A 24,970-nucleotide genomic window follows, 5' to 3' on the forward strand; every position below is an offset into this window, starting at 1 on the left:
AGATTGTTGGGCTTCTGAGGCAAGATGCCACGAGCTGCTCCAGTACTCTGGAGCAATGCAGGAGCCCTCTGGTAAATTCAAAATGGTGGTTCAGAGCCCTAGCTGCCTATAGCAAGAAACCCAAAGCAGGCATTGTTGCTGGCGACCCAGTTGCTGGGCACTGGGTTACTAGAAGTTGCTGGAAGCTGCCAAGTGCTGATGTCAGGCCCGTCAGGCTACTTTATGGGGCAGATTAGAAAATATGAAAGGGCAGAAACGTAATGTGGTTTATCATGTTTTAAATCTAAGCAGAGGGAGAAACTGGCTTGCCCACCTCAAGTCTGCTAAAATTATACCATTTGAGGGTACTCTGAGCACATCAATGGGACTGTTCCTTCAAAATAAGTTGTTTCTATTTAAAACAGGATGTCTGGCAACTGAGGTACCCATATAAGCACTTAAGGGAAGTTAGAGGCTGAGATTAATCACCACTCATTAAAACCAAGAAATTGGCTAAAAAGAGAAGCCAGAAGTTGTGGATTAACTAGCCCTCACACCAGATGTGTTAAAAAGAAGTGATATTTTGTTACACCTCAGACATTGTTCTCACTCAGCATCAAGTTTCAGCCCTTGGCCTGTCGAGTCTAGGCTCTTTAAATTTAACTCTTAGCTGCAAGGTCTTGTTTAAATCTTTTTTTTTAAAAAAAAAAAAAACCCAACGGATGAGCCATGCGGCAGATTTATGAGTGAGCAAGACAAAGTTAGATAACAAGTTTAAGAGGCTTTAGTTTAGACGTTAGTGTTCATAAGGTAATTACTAATAAGGTACTAAAAACTGCCAATTACTTGAGTGACAAATAAAATTTTCCTTGCAGTAAAACTGTGCTTCAGCCTAAGCCAGCAATTTCCTGAACTGCACGCCTCCTAAATTGCAGTGTGAAAGTATTCAGTTAGGGAGAGCGTACACACTGCAGTCTTTGTGTCACCATTGCTTCATAAAAGAGAAATTTCTTACAACTGGCTGGATAATAGCCCCCCCCCCCCATGAATTTCAGCTGTTCCTAATGGATCTGAATAATCTCACCTTCAGATCAGATGTTAACTAACTGGCAAATTACTCCAAGGCAGCCTCCTTTACAGATAAGGCTTGCTGGAGCTTTATTGTGGGAATACGGGAAGAGAAAGAACATTCGTTTGTTAACTAACAGCGGGCAAGACATTAGTAGTTTAATTACATCTCAATATAGTTCAAAGGCAGAGTAAGTAATTAAACCACACTAAATTTTTGGGGCTGGTTATCTGAAAGATGCACTTGAAGATAAAGCTCTCTCATCTCTGCACTGAGTGTTACACTGTCTTAAAGAACATCATACCTTCAGTCAGAGGTCCTCAAGCTTTCTAGGCCCACTGGCCCACATGGAGTTTTGAGAGCAGGTCACAGGCAAAAACCCCTTTGCTCCCTTCTGTTCTCCCTCCCCACATCAGGCAAACTATCTGCCCCCCCTTTTTTTCCATGGGGTCTGAACAAAAGTCAAATCCAGAAAAATGAAACTGGATTTTAGTAAATTCACGTAATTCTATATCCTCCCCTGCAAAAAAAGCCATAAAATTAAAACTTATACAGTGGTACCTCGGGTTACATATGCTTCAGGTTACATATGCTTCAGGTTACAGACTCCGCTAACCCAGAAATAGTACCTCGGGTTAAGAACTTTGCTTCAGGATGAGAACAGAAATTGTGCTCTGGCAGCGCAGCGGCAGTGGGAGGCCCCATTAGCTAAAGTGGTGCTTCAGGTTAAGAACAGTTTCAGGTTAAGAACGGACCTCCAGAACGAATTAAGTTCTTAACCCAAGGTACCACTGTACTGGTAGACTGCACCATTAAAAAATGTGAGTAAATCACAAATCTAAAGCTTGCCAGAACCACAAAAACACTGATCCAATGCAGAGATCCATATGTGTCATCATGATTTATTTATTTATTTATTTTGCAAACGATTACAACAAAACCTCCAATGAATTACAGAACACATCTGCAGACACAGAGGTAACCTATAATTTGATGACAGTTTTGAGGGGACCCCCTGAAAAAATGAGGAAAATTCAAGCTCTCACATAAACTAACCTTGAGTTAAATTAGATGTGAATGTTTATTAGCAGGAACACCAACAAAACTTTGAAGTTTCCTCAGACCTTGAATATTTCCTTACATATAACAAGTATGTAAGAGCGCTGTCATGCTGCAGTTTGCAAAAGTGTCGACAGGTGGCGCTACAAACTACAGGGGACAACAAACTGGGCTGTCAGCACTGTTGAGCCATCACAGCAGAATCAGAGAATGAAGAAGCAGCTTGAAGTACAAGGTCAAGACTATCAGGACAGGGCAGCTTCCCAGCAACCACTGTGCTCTGCTACTGTCCGTCTCACACTGATGATGCCTGTTAGTAGTCATCCTATGAAGGGACAGGGTGGTTTGGTTGAGCTGTAGGTAGGGGGTTGGAAATTGTGAATGGAACAAGCACAGATACAGCTCTTGGGGCTCCCAGTATCTACACCTGTCTTTCTCTGCCTTGAGTCCTCCAATGCTGTTGGGCTACAACTGCCATCACCTCTAAACTAGCAGAACTAATGGTCAGGGATGATGTGATCTGTGGTCCAACAACATTAAGGACCGAGGGCTGAGAAAGGCGGATCTATGCCGAATATAGCTGGGAAACCGGGGGCATCAACTGAAGTCAACTGGTGAGTGCAAAGGAAGAGGAACCTGAATGACAGACACAAACCCCCAGACACTCTGATTTGATTGTATACATTTTGTTTCAAAATTAGCATTATATCTGAAACACAAGAATGTGCCAATCATGGCTATAAATCACATCAAAGCTCAGAAAGATTATCAACAGTTGTGACCATTTACAGGATGTCTATCAATACATTGAGCTTGTAGAGAGGAAAATAATGATTTGCCTAACATACTATAAATAAAACAAATAAACAAATTAAAACATCTTTTAAATCAGGGTTGGGCAAGCTGAAGTCCAAGGTCATATGTGACCCTCTGTATTGTTTTATGAAGCAGAAAGGACAGAAAAAAACTTCATGAAAGATGGGTGGCAAAAAACAGAATATATACTTAAAAGCAAAACTAAAACCACACAACTATTATGAATGTGCTGGTGGTTACTGTATCCTTAATGTGAGCTGATAATTTATCAGTAGCAGTATTCAGATATTATTTCTTCTCCTTTATTTTTAATATTATTTTTCTTCATTAAATTTGCAAATAATATATATATATATATATATATATATATATATATATATATATATATATATAAATAAACTTTAAAAGAGTAGGGACAGAACAGGGTTTCATTCATTTCAAGCTGTACTAGTAAAATCTGCAGTTGTTGTAGTTGGTCCTAACAGGTTACTCACACTTTTTGATAAAGATCAACTCCCTTCTTATTGCATTACATTTTGCTTGGCAGGTGTGATGGGATGAAGAGCTGCTTGTGCGTAAACTGCAAGTCCCTCAGAGTTTGACCAAGTCCTCAAACCTCTGCCTGTGACGGAGCCCTTCCAGCATGGCTGCGTCAATCGCTAGCAGAATCCGAAAGTGGTCGCTTTCGGAATCGTTTCCAACATAAAAGCTCCTTAACGGAAACACGTCTTCTGGACTCTCGGCGTGACAGTTTCCGGCGAGGAATGGGTGTCCCTATAGGAGGTCCTGAGACCTCCCCGCTGTTTTCGCTGGAAGCGTCTCTGAGCCATCCCTCCGACTCACCTTCCCTTGAAGTTCCTGCTCTCCCCCTACTGGTTCCCTCTTCAGCTGCTGCGTCTCTCTCAACCTCAGTGAGCCTTTGCACCTCCTGTCCTTCCGATGGCAGTTCCCTGACATCCGGCATTCAGATTTGATGTCAGCCCACTTGTGGCTCTACCTATGCATCTTATTGAGAGAGGCAGCGTTGTATATTTTTAACTACTGATTTTATTTATACTTGGATTTTTGTTTAGGCCAACTTGTTTTTAACTTCTGACTTTTACTGATAATTTTAATGTATCCTTTTTTTGTTTCTAATGTATATTTTTGTTCTACTTTTTGTTTAATGTATATTATTTTTGCTCTAAAGCTTAGAGATTTCAACAATTAAACAGTGTGTATATATGTTTTTTTTTAAAAAAAAACCCTTAAAAGTAAAGTCATACCTTGGAAGTCAAACGGAATCCGTTCCAGAAGTCAGTTTGACTTCCAAAGCATTTGGAAACCAAATCGTGGCTTTTGATTGGCTGCAAAAAGCTCCTGCAGCCAATCAGAAGTCACGGAAGCCCCTTCGGAAGTTCGGATTCCAAAAACCTGAACAGTCACTTCCGGGTTTACTGCGTTTGGAAGCTAAAACATTCGAAAACTAAGCTGTTTGAAAACCAAGGTACAACTGTACAGTGATTAAAGAAATAGAAATTCCAAGGTCCAATAATCTATTTGGTTTAGGACAGCCTTTCTCAACCTGTGGGTCCCCAGATGTTGTGGAACTACAACTCCCATCACCCCTAGCTAGCAAGGCCAGAGCTCAGGGATGATGGGAGTTGTAGTCCAACAACATCTGGGGACCCACAGGTTGAAAACCACTGGTTTAGGCCATTGAACATCTTCTATTGGATTGTTCCTCTTGGCAGAGGACTCTCACTATTGTGCAAACAACTAATTTCACATCTTTCACCTCCACTTCTCTTAAACGCCAAAGGGCCCTAGCCCTTTGACAAGGAGGACTCCAAGCATGACTGGATCTCTTTGTGCCCGGAGAAGGGAAGCAGCAGCAGAAGCAAGAGAAAATGTCAGGAGAGACTGCTGCTGTCTCCTTTCTCATCCAAATCATAAGAGAATCATAGAATGAATTGTAGAGTTGGAAGGGACCCCAAGGGCCATCTAGTCCAACCACCTGCAATGCAGGAATATTCAGTGTCCTACACAGGGATTGAACCTGTAACCTTGGTGTTATCAGCACCACTCTCTAACCAACTGAGCCATCTCTCGGACTCTCTTCCAGGGCTTCTATGTTTCATCTGCCTAAGTCCAGAGAACTGCAGAAACTATAAAGTGGACCCCAGCTATATTTTTTGCCTCCACCAACTTCAGCACAAATGAGAGATGCTCAAATGATAAAAAGAGGAATCCTGGTGGACCAGATCAAAGGCCTGTCTGGCCCAGTATCCTTTTTCCCATGGTGGCCAACAAGCAGGACAGGAAGCCAAGAGTTGTTGCTCAGTAACTGGTCCTCAGAGGGACATGGGTGGCGCTGTGGGTTAAACCACAGAACCTAGGACTTGCCGATCAGAAGGTCAGTGGTTCGAATCCCCACAACAGGGTGAGCTCCCGTTGCTCGGTCCCTGCTCCTGCCAACCAAGCAGTTTGAAAGCACGTCAAAGTGCAAGTAGATAAATAGGTACCGCTCTGGCGGGAAGGTAAACAGTGTTTCCGTGCACTGCTCTGGCTTCACTAGAAGTGGCTTAGTCATGCTGGCCACATGACCCAGAAGCTGTACGCCGGCTCCCTCGGCCAATAAAGCGAGATGAGCGCCGCAACTCCAGAGTCGGTTACGACTGGACCTAATGGTCAGGGGTCCCTTTACCTTTACCTAACTGGTCCTCATGGCCATACTGCCACTGAAACCAGTAGGAAGCGTATAGTTGTCATTCCTTACTGATGAATCTTCACTTCCTTCACAATCCTTTACACTTCCGTGACCTCATCTATTTGGCATGTGTCATACACATTGGTACTCCCAGATCATCCTTTGCTTTCTGTTACCATTTCCCCTTCCAACTTGCTCTGCCACAGATCAACATTTAACACGCAGGCGTATTCTTCAGCTTTACCGTGAACCACATTTAAGAGCTTGCAGAACCTGCTCCTTCCTCCCTCTGTTTGCAGTCCTTTGTTTGCTGCCTCCCCCCACAAGTAACATTTTACCACAATTTTCATTCCTGGGCCTGACTCCAAGTGGATTCCAAGAACGAAACCTTGCCTGTAATTCAATAGTTCATGCCTCCACCTTCGTCTCAAGTTCACAACTTCTTTTTCAAGGCTCACGTACCCTTAAGCCCATCACAACAAGTTGCTAGTACATGAAAATTTAAACATCTGATAAAAACAGTTTTGCTAGTTTCAGATATAAAAGCTTATACTTTTAGGCTTGTGGTCTGAGATCCCACCTATTTCCCCCACCCCAGTTAGTCCAGAAGACCAAAGCACTGGTCATGTTCACAACACTTGTACAGCTGCAAGAAATGTGACTTCCATATGTCACAGCGAACATACAACTTTATACCTTCTCAAAACACACCGGTTGACAAGGAGTGCAGATTATATCTTATGGCTCAAAAAAACAACAACCCCAAAGGAATGAGAAACCAAGTTTATATATATGAAACAAGGGACAAGCTTGTATGTGCACCTTCATCACGCAAAAACCATGCCATCAAGGAACGACTAACATGTGAGCAACCATCAACAGATCAAGCAACACAGAACTTTTGTGCTAACATGATTTCACTGGGGGTAGTTCATATATTCATCTCCAACCCATCAGGTGGTGAATAATTAAATGCTGCATATTTTAGGGTGTGTTTTTAATTTGGGGGCTGGTGGAGAGGGATAGCAGCTAGGAGCAACCTGGAAATTGCTGAGATTTACCCAGTGCTCATAACCAATGATTGAACATAGTGATCAATATCCACACAACACAACACGTCATCTGGTCCCCTCCCAAAACAATTTATAAGCAAACACCAGAAGTAACCAAGGTGCCACATCAGATAAGCTCACATGATTAAATAAATTATTTGAGAAATAATTTAAACAGCCTAGATGGTTGAAGTGACTGTGCCAAACTTTGTATTGTAAGGGAAAGAAAAATATTCATTATTGGAGGGGGCATTCTTTTCAGCCTCAGATGTGAAGGTTATTTAAATATAAAGTAGTATGATGGAAGATTTATCAAGAAGCCCGAAATCGGGAGGGAGGGAGGTCAACATGCGTATATAATAGAGACATTAATAAGATGTTGTAGTTTTTTGAAAGATTGTAATGGAAATTTAGGCTAGTTTATGTCGTTTAATTTAGGTTAGTATCTGTTGTTTATTGCTGTTTGTATTATTGAAGAAAAACGAATAAAAAATAATTTAAAATAAATAAATAAATAAATAAATAAATATAAAGTAGTATGCATTCACACCACAACTCTGGCACAACTGCAGGTGAAGGAGTCACTGATCTTAAGTTGTGACTGGCTGCAGCACACAAAGGGAACCACAGTAGCAGTTACACACTTCCAGCAGTAGGGGATCTATGGTCTCTGAGATGGGGTGAGGTTGGGAAAGCTCTGGTTTCACAGCAATGGCACCATAGCCCCTCCACCCACGCTCTCATGTACTGTTGTTGGTTGTGACAATCTCCAATATCTCACTGGGGATAACAGGGAAACAAAGTTATGAGGATGAGAAAATGGTGGCTGAACTCTTCAGGTTCCAACTGAAATAGAAAGTCAAAGAATGCCATTCATTAACCAACTGGGCCAGTCAGCTCAACAGCCAAACTCTTGGGCACTTTCTTATTTCCAATGCAAGGGGTTCTTCCAGTTTTTTCTAGGACAAAATTTGTCAGACAAGAATAGTCTAACATCTTATTTTCCTACCTGGTGCCCTCCAGCTGTTTTGGACAACTTCCATCGGCCACAGTTGTAGTCCACAACAGCTGGTAGACACCATGCTCCCATTATTCAGCCCGGATACTGAGGTCCAGCTCTGAGGGCCTTCTGGCGGTTACCTCACTGCAAGAAGCGAAGTTACAGGGAACCAGGCAGAGGGCCTTCTTGGCAGTGGCGCCTGCCCTGTGGAATGCCCTCCCAGCAGATGTCAAAGAAATAAACAACTATCTGACTTTTAGAAGACATCTGAAGAAAACCCTGTTTAGGGAAGTTTTTAATGTCTGATGTTTTATTGTGTTTTTAATATTTTGTTGGAAGCCACCCAGAGTGGGGTATAAATAATAAATGTTGATGATGATGATGGTTTACTCTATACAGAAAGGTGTCCCAAGGCAGCTGCCTCCCATCATGCAAATCTTTTATCAAGAGCAAAGTTAGGATGGAATCATCACACAGCTATTTACAGCACAAAGTCCCCTTGAAAACTTTACATGTGGTGACTCTAATCGTGCAACAATCTGATCACTTCTAAACTTCTGTGATGTTCAGAGGAGACAATCTCATTTTGGATGAGGCACGTGGAAGTGCAGGAGACAAGGCAATACCCCAGCCCTCAAGGTGTGAGGATACAATGAACTAACTCTACGCAGTTATCACTACCATGCAGAGAGTTTCGGCAACCATCAAATTATAGCCATTATATGGTCTGCTTATCTTAACTCTACCACCACAAGATAACTACCAACCGTATTACATGCCTTTCTCAGACATTCATTACCAAGGCATACATTTCATCCCATTTATGACGGTTAGCAAACAGTAAACCTCACAGAAGCTGTACCTGCCCTCTGTGAGAGTATCACAAAAGTACCCAGGAGCAAGAAGACAGCCAGGAATGCATGAAGTGTTTTACGAAATACTTAAAACAACACAACAGATGGCCTCACAGGTGTTTTGTTTCACTCATCACCGTTCTTATTGCAAAACTCCCTTTGTTCATAGGCTTTGTTTGCCCACTATTAGGTGTCTAGTACACACTGTAAGACTCTGACAAACAATATCCTATTACCTCACAGTCCTCCCTCAGGCTTGTATAAGAAGTAGACCGGACACAAAAGCCAAGTGGGCTGAAATGCTGAGCCACTGCTACGTCATTTTCACAACGTAACCTTGTGCATGTTTATTCAGGAGCAAGTCCCACTACGTTCAATGGGGCTTACTGCCTAGGAAGTGTAGGACAGCAACATCAAGTTTAATGGGTCCTCTCATACAACACATATATTCGCGTCACATTCCCAGCTCTAGCAAGAAGTCAGGATGCAGATGCAAGTGCATTAGACAACCTAAACAGCCTGTGACAAACAGGTCTAATTTATGCAAGCACTTAAGAAGGAATCCCATCTAAAGCAATCCCACTGATGATGATAATAATTATATTTATATGCCACCCATCTGACTGGGTTGCCCCAGCCAGTTTGGGTGGCTTCCAACCAATTAAAACGTCAAATGCAGAACAACATCAAACATTAAAACTTCAAATGTCTTCTAAAAGTCATATAGTTGTCTATCTGTTTGACATCTGACGGGAGGGTGTTCCACACGGCAGGCACGGCTACCACGAAGGCCCCTCTGCCTGGTTCTTTGTAACCATTATTATTATTATTATTATTATTATTATTATTATTATTTTTTGCGAAGAGGGAACCTCCAGAAGGCCCTTGGAGCTGAAACTCAACATCTGGGCTGAACAGAAGATATGGTAAGATTTCATGATATGGCGATTTGAAAGTCATTCATTCACTAGGGAGCTTTTTTAAATTCAAAAATGGTTCTGTGCCTGAAAATGGAATGGCAAAGACACTACATGAGGACCTTAACAGAGCGAAAAATAAATGAGTGAATTGACCTTTAAATTGGTGATTAACTTGCACAACAGATTGTACTATGCTGCCTATTGAACCACTCGTTGACTCCATCTTATCTACAGCAATCGGAAGGTCAACACAAATGTTAAATGTAAGGCCCTGGAGCCTTATTAGAACCTGTGGGATTGCTAAAACAAGTGTCCACTCCTGTGCTGCCTGTAACACACAATTCAAGCATTTAAAAGGTTGTCACGTGACATGCTTGAGGTGCCCTTGCCACACATTGCTTTCCTTGTACTATGAACTAAGTCAACCAGACATCACAAATCAGATTTGATGGTGGACTTATTTCCAAAGCCTTGTTGCTTCCCTACCCTTGCAGGAGTATCTCTTCTCGAGTTATACTGTACTCCGGGAAGAGAAAAACTTTCCACAGTTAACAGCAAAAAGAGAATTTTGGGGAAATGCTTTCACCAAAAGCGCAATTGACTTTTTCCCCCCATAGCAAAAAAATACAGTGCCACTGAACATCTGTCAGGTACAGAATTCTGTTCTTATGAGCACCTGTGTTTTACACCCTACTCCAGGGTGTAAGTCATCAAAACACAGTGTCTTTGATTTTGAGAATATATTATGTATCTTGAGTTGTTAATTTACTGCTGGTTAATTGTTCTGAAGAAACGCCATGCGTTCAGATAGGCAGGCTACTCCTCTGGCAGGAAAAAATACTGTGCACACTAATTTGAATGAAGATCTTCTATACCAATAGCAAACACATACTCCATGTGTGGGTCATTATCAGCCTCCATCACAGGCTGAGCGGGTTCTAGCTGCTCAGTCCCACTCCCTTGCCTCAGAGGACCTCAGTGGGAACTGTTGCCTGCTATCCGCAGAACAAGTCTTGTCTCCATCACCAGCTAAGTGAGTGCCACTTATTTAGCATAACTCCCTTGTCTCAGATGTCATCAATGAGCTCTGTTGCCTAGTAGGAAAGACCAAGGAGGAGGACAGGGAATGCCACCTGCAACCAGGGCCAGATTCAGGTTTGATGAGGCCCTAAGCTACTGAAGTTAATTGGGCCTTTTATATGTCCAGCTGTCCTTTGTCAACAACAAATTGTTTCTGTTTTTTTGTGTTAAATATATGCTATATGGTAATTTATGGACCTAATAGGTCTCTAAAGCGATTTTATTGGTTTTTTATCTTATCTTATATTTTATATACATCCAGGTTTTTTTCCTTTAATTTTTTTGGGGGCCCCCAAGAGAGTGGGGCCCTAAGTTATAGCTTGTTTAGCTTATACGTAAATCCAGCACTGCCTGCAACACTCTGTTGGGAATCTCACTTGCCCTACTGATTTCAGCAGCACTAACCTCCAAGTTTAGCAGGCTTGAGCTGCAAACTCTCTGCAAAAGTTCCTAGGGAGTAAGCTGCATTGAACCAAGTTTAACTTAGGCATATTTCTGCACAACTCTAAAATCTGTTTTTATCTGTTTTACATTCTTTGTTAGCTACTCCAATAAGAGCCATACTGAAGGGCATGGTATATATATTTTTTCAAAATAAATAAAATAAGTACTCTCACTTCAAGGTAATCTACCATGTGAGGAAGATGACAGAGCAGTAATTACTTCAGACTTAATGAATGCTGACAGCTTGTATCAAATTCATTTGTTTCAGTATTTAACCCCAAATCTCTGGGTCATAGTGTTAAGATACACAAATAACAACAACAACAACAAAACCTAAATTGCTCTATTTCACTGGGTCATAAAGTGGAAGATGAGGGTGTTTTCTTTTTCATATTGCACCAGATTACAGTAGCCTTTTTATTCTATATATAGTTCTTCCAGTCATTTGCAGCCTAAAAGCAAAAAGAGCCCATTTCATTCTGAAATTCAGCAACCTTTGCCACCTCAGAATTGGTTGCAAGTTACACCCATATCTGGCAGAGAATTAAAAAAAAAAGTCACACAGACACTGCTTTTAAAGCTGTGCTGCACGAAAGCTCCTAGATCTATCTGCCTACAATCTGGCAAGCTTCATCCACTCTGGAGGGGAGGCTGTGCTTGCAAATTTTATCCACTCCTATGAAAAGTTTTTCAAAATGTTATAACCACTTTTAGATTCCCTGTCATAGTGTGTGTGTGTGTATTTATAGGGGCGGCGGGGGGCATGACTTTGTTTTCAACATATCTAATTCTGTTCTGCATGAGTCAAAATGGAAAGACACAGAGCAGCCCCAAAACAGATTGGGCTGCTTCCCAAAACTGCCGATATAGATACAAGTCAAATCTTGTTGCTGGTGCACACCCCTAGAGAATATTGTCAAAAGATAACAAACTTTCATCCTTATGATTCATGTGCAGTCAACAATAAAGAGATATAATTTAAAGTAGCCTAAGCCACTGAGAAGCATATTACCAGGAAATAAGTGTGCATGGGGATTTGTTCCTGCCTCCAACATTTCTATCAAACAGCCTTTTGCAAAAAAGCCTCCTTGGAGGGACAGGGCCACACATGGGGCTCCTCTAGCAGAAGCAAGTTCTATGAAATTACTTTAGCGGAAGAGAAAGCTCAATGCCTTGTGGGGCAACTCACAGAGAGTTGACATCTTCTTGCAGTGAATTGGAAAGCACACTCTGAAAGCACCTCTGGGTGTGAACATCAGAATGCACAGCAAGTTCCATGTCAAGTGTCCAGAAGCAGGAAAAAACTGGCCTCGCCATTAATATAACTGGTATGCGCATGGAAGAATGGAGTGTTTATTTTACCATTTAGTCAACAATGCCAATCACACATACCGTTGCAAGACAGAAGGCAACGACTCCCTCTTATGCAGTGAAATATAGCACGGATCTGAATGAAAGCCAATACAATCAAGAAGTCAAATGCTCCCAGAAAATGACAGCCTATTGGATGTATTGCAAGGCTTTCCATCATTCTTCACATATTGGTTGGCTGTGTCAAAGCTGAAGGGTGAAACTTATTCGCCGGTGCCCTCCAACTAAAGTTTGAGAAGTAGCAGCCAAACTGCATGGAGAAGGCAGAAGGCGGATCTTGCCAGTGCCGCAACAGGCTCTCAGCAAAGCACACTCCATCACCTTCTCTGTAGGACTGTATGAGATACAGCACTACTGAAAAAGTGCAAATTTTCATATAGAAATATAGAGGCAAGCCCCTATTTATGCAGAGGTTATGTTCCAAGGCACTGTGCGCACCAGTGAAATTGCGCATATTTGAAACACCACCGAAAAAGCCTGCAAGCGCCCTGCTCCACACTTGTCGAAATATACTCAGAGTCGAGAGTGGATTTCATGCTCTTTATTCAGCTCATAGTGGTGAGGAGGAATGAAAGTTCCCCCAGAATGTCTGCTTTATATATATTATTTACACAGTGGGCTTCATGTGATTGGCTAATTCCAGAATTCTCCTGTAGGCCAACCAGGTTGTGGATTCACTTCCATCTGGAGCTGGATTGGGTGGCTCCTGCAGACCAATTAGACTGCTGCATTCTGAATCCTATTGTTCTAGGACCAATCAGACTGCTGCATTTTGGATCCTATTCAACTCAGTACATAACACTTGTCCTGCCTCCACACCACTCTAATATTACAAGAGAAGGCAGGGAACATCTCCCGATCCACCTTTCTCCCCACCACGCATGATCTTATAACACCTCCACCAAAAAAGCGTTTCTCTTCTAAAACTCGCACCATTTGTAATCATGATTTCTTCAGTCATAATGCTGAGGAGTTGATTAATGGGTTGGGAGTTGCCAGAGTTCTTATCACAACACCGAGGCATATTGCATCCCATTCTCATAGAGGCTGTCTGTTATAAACCCTCCATGCATCTCTAATGGCGGATGGCTTTGAAAGCAGGTGGGGTAATGGAAAGAGAAACCCTCTCCTTCTACCAGTCTCAGAAATTTATTGTGTCCAGACAGGGAAACCTTTCCTGAAACTTTTATTTTAAAAAAAAAAATCAGAGCATAACTTAGGACTGAAACCACACTTACAAAGGGCCTTGTCATGGACCTTCACTTTTAATGAAACAAAGGAAGTGGCCCTCATATTGCCAAAGTATAACAGAAACCAGGTGAGCATCATTCATCTCACATCCACTTCTCAACTATAGGACGAAGGGAAGCCTACAGAGCTGGAGTCAAGCTTGTCCACATTCACAAAAAGTGCCTTTTCCCCAATTCAGAGATTTCCATTCAAGCACAAAAGTACAGAATGGAGAGAGTGAGAGCCTGCTTCTGTGCAGAGAAAAGAGTGTAATGTGCAGAATCTGTGGTCACGCTTCACAAGTGCAGAATTAAGTACCGGACACGGAATTTCTGCATGCTAGAAATCTGCGGATATGTTTGTTTACTGCAACATAGAATGGAATGCAGGTGGTGAGGGCAGGATGGGGTTTTACTGCCCAACACAGACCTGAGAGCGGCAGAAACAGAATTATGCAACAGATGCATGTGCAAATTAGCTTCATTTCCCTAACCGATGCAGGCCACAGACTGCAGCGCTTCTCAACACATTGGGGTATCCTGCTTCAGATTCTGGATTTTTCTTATTAGAACATATGTGACGCCGGTAATAGCAGTCTCGCCCCAGAGTCAAGCTGCAGAGGTGCCAGCTGCACTCCTATCCTGCTCCAACTCATCGGGGGGATTAGTAGTAGAGAAAGGAAGAAAGAGAGGCTGCCAGATATGGAGACAAAAAAGAAGTCCGTCTGCTTTCCAAAATAAGCCAAACGTGCTCTGGGAACGGGAAAATCTGACACAACGATGGCAGGCAGCCCAAAGCTACACCCATTTCGAGGAGCAGTTATAAAAGCTCACTCAGTTCAATTCCCAGCCCGTATTTACCTTCCTCCCAATTCCAAAGGCCACTAGTCGGACTGGGTTGATACAAGCCATGCAGTTTTGAGCAGAGCGGTCAATTTGCTTCCATGCCAATTGACAGGGCAGCACACACAAGAAAGGTCACACACAGGCATCTATCGGAGCAGCATTTATCTGGTTCAGTCAGAATTTGTGGAAAGGTGCTAATGGGCACACAGGGCCAGGGTGAGATTAGGAGCAGTTGTTGCAGTTTGGCCACATCACTAGTACAGGCTGATAACCTGCGCTACTTAAAATGAGAAAATGGTTACACAATACTGCTAGTTGCCCAATGCTTTGCACCTCTGCAACCTGAGAATCCTACTGCAGCAAGTTCTGCTCTTGAGCATATTTGCTATAGGGCTAATATTCTGCTCAAGGTAACACTGCCACAGAAAAGGTACACACACACACACACACACACACACACACACACATATATACACATACACACACTAGGCAAGAAGGAGGTCAAAGGACAATTCTACATATCTGTTCCAAGAATGGGACAACATTGAGTTCAAAATGTCATCTATTATGAAAAACTAGCCTGTTATTCCAGGCAACAGCCAAAGAAAATCCGCATGCAGCGGGTGCTTCTATAGTTTTCTTTAGGATGCCCTGATCTCTGGCGGCAAAGTGAATTAAACAGTTTAGTAGAAGCTCTCTTTTTCTCTGGAACAGATCCTCGTCTGGGAAAACACTGTGTGCATTCATCATCCGTAAGGTACTCATGTGAAAGTCAAGGTACAAGCAAGTCAAGCTAGGACACTGGTGCCATTGTTTAGACTATTACAATGCACTCTACATGGGTCTGCCCTTGAAGGTGGGTTGAAAGCTGCAGGTAGTGTAAAATGGTACCGCCCAAGTCTTACTGGGTCTGGCAGCTAGGGATCATATAACACCAGGCTTCAAAGATCCACATTGGCTGGCATCAACTATTGACCCCAATTCAGGGTTGGGGTCTTGACATATGAAACCCTAAATGACTTGAGGCCCAGTTATTCAAAGCGGTGACAACCCGTCCATTTTAACCTGTCCACCATGATTTGAGATCTACTGTTAGATCTCACAGCTTTAAGGGGAGTTGTGGGGATGTATGTGCGAGAGAGAGAGGTCTATTACTTGTTGAAAGGCCTTTATAGGAACAGCACCCAATTTGTGCAATGTGCTTGCCTTAGAGTTCCAACTGGCACCAACACTGTTCAACATTAGGACAACTGTATCAGTCTTGCGTAGATCTCAGACAAGAGACAGACTGTGTTTAACTGTGTTTCGGATAGTTATTTTGTTTCACTATTTTTTATTGTTTAGCCTATTTATTGCTGTAACCTGCCTTGGGAGGTCATAGGACAAAAGCGACCCTGGTTTTCGAACAGCTTAGTTCTCAAACGTTTTGGCTCCCAAACACCGCAAAAGTGAGCATTCCGGTGTGCGAACATTTTTCAGAAGCCAAACATCCAATCAAAAGCCACACTTTGGTTTTTGAATGTTTTTGAACGGATTCTGTTCGACTTCCAAGGTACGACTGTGTATATATACATTTAAAATAAATACATAAATCTCAATAATGTTGACTAGAATAGCAAGTTCTGGATGGAAGACCCAATTCTCTTTCATTGTGAGGTTTTTTTGGGGGGGACAGGTGACCAGACACCTGTGAAAGATGCTGTCAATCCAGGTCATTTATCCCAAACTCTCATCACTCAAGTCTCAAAGATTGCAATATTGTGTTGTATGCTAGTAACACATGCTTTAAGAGAACCCTGTGTTCACTGTATGTGGTCCTTCAAATATTTAAGGAATGCAAATAAGCAAATATTTTAAATATCTGTGTTTAGGGATACAGAATATGGCTATTGATAGTCAGCACAACCATTTATAGCAGTTTAAATCCAGAATCCCCAATTCTGGAGGGGGGGGGCTGCATTCATTCCGTGCTAATTTCTTCCAAAACAGTTTTTAATAAGGATGATAAAAATAAGTATTTAAATGCTCATTTGTCAATAGTTGAGTGCGTAAAAATGAATGGGACTGTGCTGAACCAAAATCGTTTATGGCTAAATTTTAAGTCAAGCAAGGCAACCCATTAGTATTTCCTTTAAAATTCTCCCATGAGGTCTAAGAGAGGACATATCCACAAGTACCAGTCAAATAGAAGATGTGGGTACTCTGCTTTGAAAGTCATGCTCACTTTTCAGCATTCCCCCCAAAAAACTCCCTAAAAGAGGGTACCCACACTGCCAAATAACTGCACTGATTATCTACCCCAGGGGTCGGCGACCTAAGATCCATGGGCCGGTAGTGGCCCACAGGGCTCGTCTATCTGGCCCATGACAACCGCTGTCACCCCCCGCTCTTACCGGCGCGGGGACCGACTTCTGGGTTGATGGCGCCTGTGTGCATGCACACGGGCACCCCTCCGACCCGGATGTGTGCTGGAAATAGCATGTGTGAACGCAACGCGTGTGGGACAGAGAAGAACCCATGTGCATGCACAATTTCCAGCACACATCCAGGTCGGAGGAGCACCAGAAATAGCGTGTGTGCACACGCTCCGGCCCATCCTCCAATGGATAGAGCGTCGACCGGCCCATCATCCAGTAAGCTTGCAGACCTCTGATCTAAACAAATGCCCAGCTCTAGGAACCAGAAGCTGGGGATATTTTTGCCTAGCAAAGGTCCCTTGTGAACTGGTGGTTGGGCAATTCAGAAGACAATTCACAGAAGAATTCAGTGTGGCCTCCCCTCAGCTACGTGGGGTACGGCTTTGTCATTTGATAAGCAGGAAAGCCATTTGACATTTTAATTTTTATTTGGAAAAATCACCAGCAATCTATTTTTGCAGAATCGTGGAGTTGGAAAAGAGACCATTTAGTCAAGCCCCCTTCCTCTATCTGCAATGCAGGATGTTTCTATAGCATCTCTGTCAGATGGCCACCCATCCTCTTCTTAAATATCCAGAGCAAAAGAGATCCCAGAAATTCCTGAGGCAGTCTGAGGAAGCCTCACCTAATATTTAGCCAAAATCTGTTCTCCTGCAATTGCCACTCGTTGGTTCTCTGAAGCAGGAAAGAACAAGTCTGTTCCATCTCCTACTATTCAAACACCACTGTCATATCTCTCTTAATCTTCCCTTCTCCTGACGAAATATACGCAGCTTTTTCAACAATTCTTCATAGGATTTAGTTTACATACCCCCATGCCACCCTAGTCCTCTGGACACACTCCTGTTTATGTAGTAGCCAAACAGAGCACAGATTGACCAATGCAGAATAAAAGAACCTGCAATTTCAATGATAATGCTTCTGTTAACATACCCTAAGATTGTCTTGGTTTTTTAAATAAATAAATAAATCTGGAGCATAAAACATTCGGTGAGTACACATATGTGCTAAGTACAATTCACTGCAGAAATTCCTAGGCACACAAGGTAAAAACTTAAAGCCTCAAACTTATACAAGGGTTACTCTTCGCTGATTCAAAGAGGGATGCTGGAACGTTTAAGAATCTGAATGGGCCGCAGAGGTATCAGTAGATGCCTTTAGATGACATACAGATAATATTTGCACACTTCCTATGTCATTTGTGCACACACAAATTTAAGCACACACACATCATCACCTAGAAACAGAACTGACCCCTATGCAGGAAAAAAAGGCTAGCAGTAACACACACACACACGATAATTTTTTTTTCATAAAAGCTCTCTATAGATCTTCCTTCAACAGAAGTCAGCCTTTGAAAGGGGGGGGGGGGGGACATTGCCATAATGCAGCCACACTGATTCATAAGATGTCTCTTCCAAAGTGCACAACCTCAAAATCACTTCCAACCTGCTAGATACCAACTTGGCACAACGTATGGAAAATTTAAGTTCTGCGGTGGCAGGAATTTCACAGTACAATCCCATACATGTCTACTCAATAGTAAGCACCGTCGATTACAACAGTTCTTACTCCCAGGTAAGCAGGTACAGGATCACAGCCTCAGCCATTCTTGCACATTCCAAGCTGCGAGCTCTGGGAGAATCAGCTTCATGCTGGCAGGCCACAGGGTCGATTCTGCTTTGCAGGGGGTTTTGTGTGCCTGTGTGTGGCGGGGAACAGTTAGCTTGCAGAATGTAGAGCGAACATCCCTGATTACATACTCAACTGCCACCTGATCCCTGTCCTTTGCCTTTATTTTATTTTGTGCTCATCCCAAAGTTGGGCCCATGCTGTGCTGACCTAAAGGTGGCTTTCATGTCAAAGCAGCCATAATAAATTGCTACTATTTCTAATTCCAGTCATTCTCTGCAGAGGTCAGGAGGTGGATGGTACATACACTTGTAACCTCAGCCGTGTTCTGCTGAGCATAATCAGAAGCCTTTGGAGGCCATTCAGAGGCACTGTGTGAGTTTCAAAGGACAATGGTAACAAGACACCTCTTCTCAAGCAGCCCAACTGTGCCGCATAACAATTCCACATCTTTTCAGGAAGCACCTTAAAAGAAATGTGTACTTTTATTTTATTTATAAGGAAAAGAAACACCACACACACAACCAAAATCAAATAAAGATCTTTATATTTGGCCGGCTGGCTAAACTAACATAAACTCACAAGTTCAAGATTGTGAGACTTGACTTTTGAAGTCTTTTCACAGCTGCAGAGGAATATTTTTAGGTTTTCCTGAGCTGCAGTTACACTTCTTTGGAATGTAAAAAGTAGAGGACACAACAGAAAGTCGTGGTGGCTTGTGCTGATTGAGACATGGTAGGGTGGAAAACAGGGAAACCAACAGTGGATGGAGCCAGCACCAAATGAAAGGCAGAGCCAAGCAATTCAAGTTTTGTCCCTCATCTTCCTCCTTGTGGTGTTCTGTTGCAAGGACAACTCTGGGAAGGAAGGCAATAGGCAATGCCCACTGGATTGGTCATATGACCACTGGATTGGTCATAAATAATGAGGCAAATATTTGAGGCCTTGCTAAGGGCAGATTGAGGTTGGTGGGGCAATGTCCCAGTTGCACTAATGGAGCAGCTTCCACTAGCAGAGATGAATAATAATACTAATACTACTACTAAAGGTAAAGGGACCCCTGACCATTAGGTCCAGTCGTGGCCGACTCTGGGGTTGCAGCTCTCATCTCGCTTTATTGGCCGAGGGAGCCGGCATACAGCTTCCAGGTCACGTGGCCAGGATGACTAAGCCACTTCTGACGAAACCAGAGCAGTGCATGGAAACGCCATTTACCTTCCCACTGGAGTGGTACCTATTTATCTACTTGCACTTTGACATGCTTTCGAACTGCTAGGTTGGCAGGAGCAGGGACCAAGCAACAGGAGCTCACCCCGTCGCAGAGATTCGAACCGCCGACCACGCATCTGACTGTGTTGCCCCAGCCACTCTGATGGCTTCCAACAAATCAAAACGTCAAACATTAAAAACTTCCATATACAGAGCTGTCTTCAGATGTCTTCTAAAAGTTGTATAGTCATTTATCTCCTTGACGTCTGATGGGAGGGCGTTCCACAGGGCAGGCGCCACTACTGAGAACGCTCTCTGCCTGGTTCCCTGTAACCTCACTTCTCACAATGAGGGGAACTGCCAGAAAGCCCTTGGACCTCAGTGTCCAGGCTGAACAATGGGGTTGGGAGACGCTCTTTCAGGAATATAGAAGATCTAGCCTTGTTCTTCAGAGCCCATGTGATAAGATTTCATGGTATGGCAATTTGTAAGTCGTTCATTCACAAGGGAGCTTTTTTAAAAATTAAAAAAAAAAGATTCTGTGCATGAAAATGGTAAGGTAAAGACACTACATGAGGACCTTAACATAGTAAAAAATAAACGAGTGAATTGATCTTAAAAATCTTGATTAACTTGCACAACAGCTCAGGCTGAACGGTAGGGGTGGAGACCTTAGAAACCAAACTTTTACGCCTCAAGTTGATATTTCACCTATGGAATTCTATAGTAATAGGCTGCTGTTAATTTTATGGACCAGCTCTCCACTTCTTCTTCTTTTCCCCCATAAACCATCTGCCTTTCCTTTTCAGTTCTCTCCCCCACCCAGCTTAATCTATAAGAAAGCCACACCAATATCAAATGTCATTCAGCTCTTTCTCAAATAGGAGCAGAGCAGACACAGCGGCTGCAACCAGCTGACTTAGCTGACCTAGGCTCAGAGTAAAAACAGCAGGATAATAAGTCACCAGATGTAAGCAATTGAATACTGATCACTTTCATTAACTGAACGGCTTCCCAAAATTTACCATATTATTTTAACCCTTTAGCGTCCTCTACCAACAGACACCGTGCAACTTGTACTTAAGTGCAGATTTTCACTGTCAGAAAAAACGAGACAACCGTGAAGCAATCGAATGGCACTTCCAAATCACACAAAGAACAACATTTTTTACTTACTAAGGATTGGACAACTTAAGATTGAGAAGTTCTTACAGACATTCCATTTCACAGGAGCAAAAGGTTATGAGTTAGAAAGTTGCCAAATTCTTGAGAAAAGGGAAATTATTGTGATCAATATTCAGAACGGGGTGTTCAATTCTGCTTTTCTTAATTTCTAACTAAACATACAGACCTAGAATTTTAAAAAACAAAAATATGGATCATTAGAAAAAGGTAAACGTCTTGACAAAGAGGTGCTCTGTTCAAACACTCAATTCAACTGGTGGGAGTTCGGCCTTTCATGTATGCAGATCCATATGTTCTGTTGGACTGAAGTCTGCATGTTTCCCATAATATCCATCTATGACATATTTTTGGAAGAAGCCGCTCTACGAAAGCCAGCAACCAACTCCAGGCAAGCAGCAGCAAAGGAAGCCACCTTACACAAAGTCAGAATGCTGATTCCCAGTCACATACTATACAAGTGCAGGCCTGGTTTGCACGCAATGCTAAACCATAGTTTAGCTCTACATGCACAAGTTAGAATGAGCCCAAGCACACCCAACCCTCTCCTCTCCTCCCACGCAACTAGAAGGACTTCTGCAGTATTTAGTTTCACTTGTTATGAATCCTAGAAAGTGAAATCAAGCTGTACTGAAGTGCTTCTCCTAGTGCTTCTCCTCATTCTATCTTGTCTGCATAGTGTTAAATCATGGTTAAACATTATGTGTCAATATGGCCACTGTTTTCAAATAAGAATAAAAATATTTTTAAAATCGACTTACAGAGTCAGGAGAGTGATGTTTGCTGAAACAGGTCCCAAATTTGGTATGGCTTCAAATTCATTACTGTTTAGTTTTCTGCCAACATTAAAAAAAACAAAAACACAAGTCAGCTGACACAGAAACAAGAGCCGATTGGTATTTTCTGATTTTCCCTTGACCATTTTAACCCATCGCACTAACTTAAAGTAGCCCCCCCCCAAGGGAAGTGGGGACAACCTATAGCAACACTGACTTACAGATACCCTCTGAAACACCTCCCCCAGGTAAGTTATAGCCTCACTTCACATTTTATAATTTTGTGCCCATGCATCACTATGAATACCACCACTCAAAATCATTTAAAGGAATGCATCTTACATCATGCATATTATAGTCAAACAGAAGAACATGCAGCCACTTACATTTCTCGTAGTTTGCCAAGGTGACTCAAGGAACTAGGCTTGATTGAAGACAATTTATTGTGGCTCAGATCTCTACAAGGATACAAGAAGAAGAAAAGCTCTTGTATCAACTTTTACCAATATCAGGTACATCTCAAAGAGAACAAGCAAGTAGCTTGCACAGAAGGAAACTGGATCATATACTGAAATATAACACATAAAGTGCACACTGGTTTTGTTGTGCCTCTCCCCTCCATCTACAGATAACCTTGTTATTGTTCTTCTAAGGCAGGTTTGGCTCTCCATATGCTGTTGGACTGCAACTCCCATCATCCAGTGCCTTTTCATTCTCCACCATCTGATCCAGGGGTGAGGAACTGGTGATTTGCCCAACGTTTCAGGACTACAAGTCCCATCATCCACAATCACTGGCCATCCTGGCTGGCTGGGGAGTGTTGAAGGCCCACAGGAAGATACTTTTGCATCCGCTTAAGTTGGTTCAATTAATTGCCAATAAAACACCGTCACAGTTCTACATCTCCAGTATATGAGCCAACCTTCCCCCCCCCCCCACCATAGAAGTCTAGGGGGCCAAAGACTGTTGTTATAGTCTTGCGACATCTGGCAAATCCAACATAAAGCTGTTGCTCAATTTATGGCTTTCACCTGGTAAGTCTAAATTTGCAAAGTCTAGGTATATTGACGGCTGGGTGGTACGGAAACCTCTCCTCTCCTGTGTTCACGTGTCTTTGCACCATTAATTCTCACACATAAAAATGTTAATGCAAGCCATATGTGAGTAGTGGAAAACAGGCCTGGATAAACACTCCGGCCTCAAGGCATCGGCATTTCGAATGCAAAGCTGAACGAAACAGCCCCATCTGCCACAGATGTGTCTATCCTGCAGCACCCTGAGCCCGCTTCCTCATGTGCATCAGCCATAATGGATGGAGGCATAAGTCTTTCCAGGGCACCCTTGACGGAACCGAAGAGATGTAGGCCAACTAATTCAACAGGACTGAAACGGTGATCTGAATTAAGCTCACTTTAGCACAGAGAGAGGCCTTTTCTGCTGCCTTGCGCCTCAGCTGGAATATTTGGCCTTGGCTCACAGGGATTAGAAGAACTATGCAAACCCACAGCCAAAATGCTATGAAGTCATGGCTGTTAAAAGTCTGATACATTAATGTTCATCCTGCATTAGACAAGAATCAGCAATTATTTCAACAAAGAGCTTTCAAAACCCTACTGCAAAAAAGTGCTGTTTCCAACAACCTGCCTTTCTTCAGTTCACCTAAAAAGTAAGAAAGCAGGATGGGGGGGGGGGGGAGAGAGACACCCTATGAAAATTTATTTAAAACATGCTTGTTTGCCTTAGGACCTACCAGACAGTATCAGACATGAGTGGGTTTGTTCTGCTGTAGTTATAACATTGGGGCGAGGAAGGGGGGGGGGGGGAGAGAAATCTGGCAGAGCCTTTAAACTATAAAAATCCTGCAATTACAACCACTGCTGTGCCTGATCACCAAACTGGAGCCAGGCACTTTCACTCAGAGCTCAAGCTCACCATCCATCTGGAGTCCATCAAGGCAACCATAAGCATAACAACTTGCATTATGTTTCAGACTAAATTTGTGTTTTCTGACACTGCCGATATCCACAGATTTTCCATGCACTGTGCTGCTTTATAAAGGGGGGTGGGGAGATGCAAATATCCCTCAAAAGCCCTTAAGGTTTTCTTAAACCTGATTCGGAAAATTATTACTCCCATCCAAAAAAAAATTACAACGTGCCTTTATTGCTCAACAGCTCAAATCAAACAATTACCAGCACTTTAATAGGTCTTCTTTTTATAGCAATTTTTTACACTATCTAGAATCACCAAGGAGAAGATGACTCTTTTGAAGAGATGAGCATTCCTGCAAAACTGCTAGAAACAGGACGGGAGCTAAAATAATGATATAATCCTTTCTGAAATCAGCTTCTCCCCTGATGTAATAGGTTTTTAAGTGTGCACATTTGTCTTTTTAAAAGGGCAGGAGCAGCAAATACAATTCCTTAAACCAGTAGAAAAAATAATGTGAACAGACCTCCTCCTTATAATTTAGGAGCAGAAGCTGGAATCACAAAAGTGGTGGAAACACATTTTCTACTCCCAATTGCCTCCTCCCTCTTTGCCCTTCCCTTAAACCACAGTACATGGAAAGAAAAATCTCTACAGTGGTTTAAGCTTACTAGTAGCACTTTGAAACTTATAAGGCGGCTGGATTCAGGCATTTCAAGTGCAAGCTTCACTTTTGAAAGCAGAGCACATTTTAAAATGCCATGGTGTTGTACAAACTCAAAAGTGCAGCTTCCACACTATTCTCACCTTAGAAGACACATAGTGGACTGCTGGCTTGGAAGCTTTTTCCTGCAAATGGAAAGCTCAGGAAGACCTTCATGAGGGGGAAGCTTCTGCACATGAAACTTCTGGTGCAGTTTTCCTTTCAAAACAGAATTCCCCAATGCACTCTCTGTGACGAATTATGAGAACCAAGTGTGTATAACATAAACTTAAAGGACATTTTAACAACCCTGTGCTAAAAGATAGCAATACTTGCTGCTTTAGTGTATAAATGCAGAAGTTAAACTCATCAGTCAACATTTTTTTTTCAGTTCACAAATGAACAGAAATAAATATTTATCTAGAGTCGACACTTGAGTCTGATTGACATTTTGGGGGGAGGTACATCAGATAAACAGAAGGGTGTTATATGTTTTCCATCTCCCTTCTCTACTGCATTAGCAAGGAGGAGAGCATTTGCTTCCAGTTTCAACTAACTATGGTTTGTTGGTATGTGGGGGTCTGGTTAGTCTTCAAACTATGGTTTAGTGTAGCAAGTCATGATCAGAAGAACCAAGGTTTGAACTCTGCTTATTTCCCAAAACTGTGGTTAAGGCAAACCACAGTTAACCTGGTTTCAGAAATATCGATAAAC

At 42.5% G+C, this 24,970-nt stretch overlaps 1 protein-coding gene across 1 annotated transcript in view; it reads right to left on the bottom strand.

Moving 5' to 3' along the window:
• Nucleotides 1–24,970, bottom strand: part of LRIG3 (leucine rich repeats and immunoglobulin like domains 3) — a 55,817-nt gene that overhangs the window by 23,296 nt on the left and 7,551 nt on the right. Inside the window, exons 2-3 of the mRNA XM_083399434.1 lie at nucleotides 22,011–22,082; nucleotides 21,610–21,684 (exon numbers count right to left, since the gene is read on the bottom strand). Coding sequence (XP_083255560.1) covers nucleotides 21,610–21,684; nucleotides 22,011–22,082 — 147 coding nt within the window. The remainder of the gene's footprint in view (nucleotides 1–21,609; nucleotides 21,685–22,010; nucleotides 22,083–24,970) is intronic.

Source organism: Podarcis tiliguerta, assembly GCF_965153285.1.
Source record: "Podarcis tiliguerta genome assembly, chromosome: 10".
Lineage (NCBI taxonomy): Eukaryota > Metazoa > Chordata > Lepidosauria > Squamata > Lacertidae > Podarcis > Podarcis tiliguerta.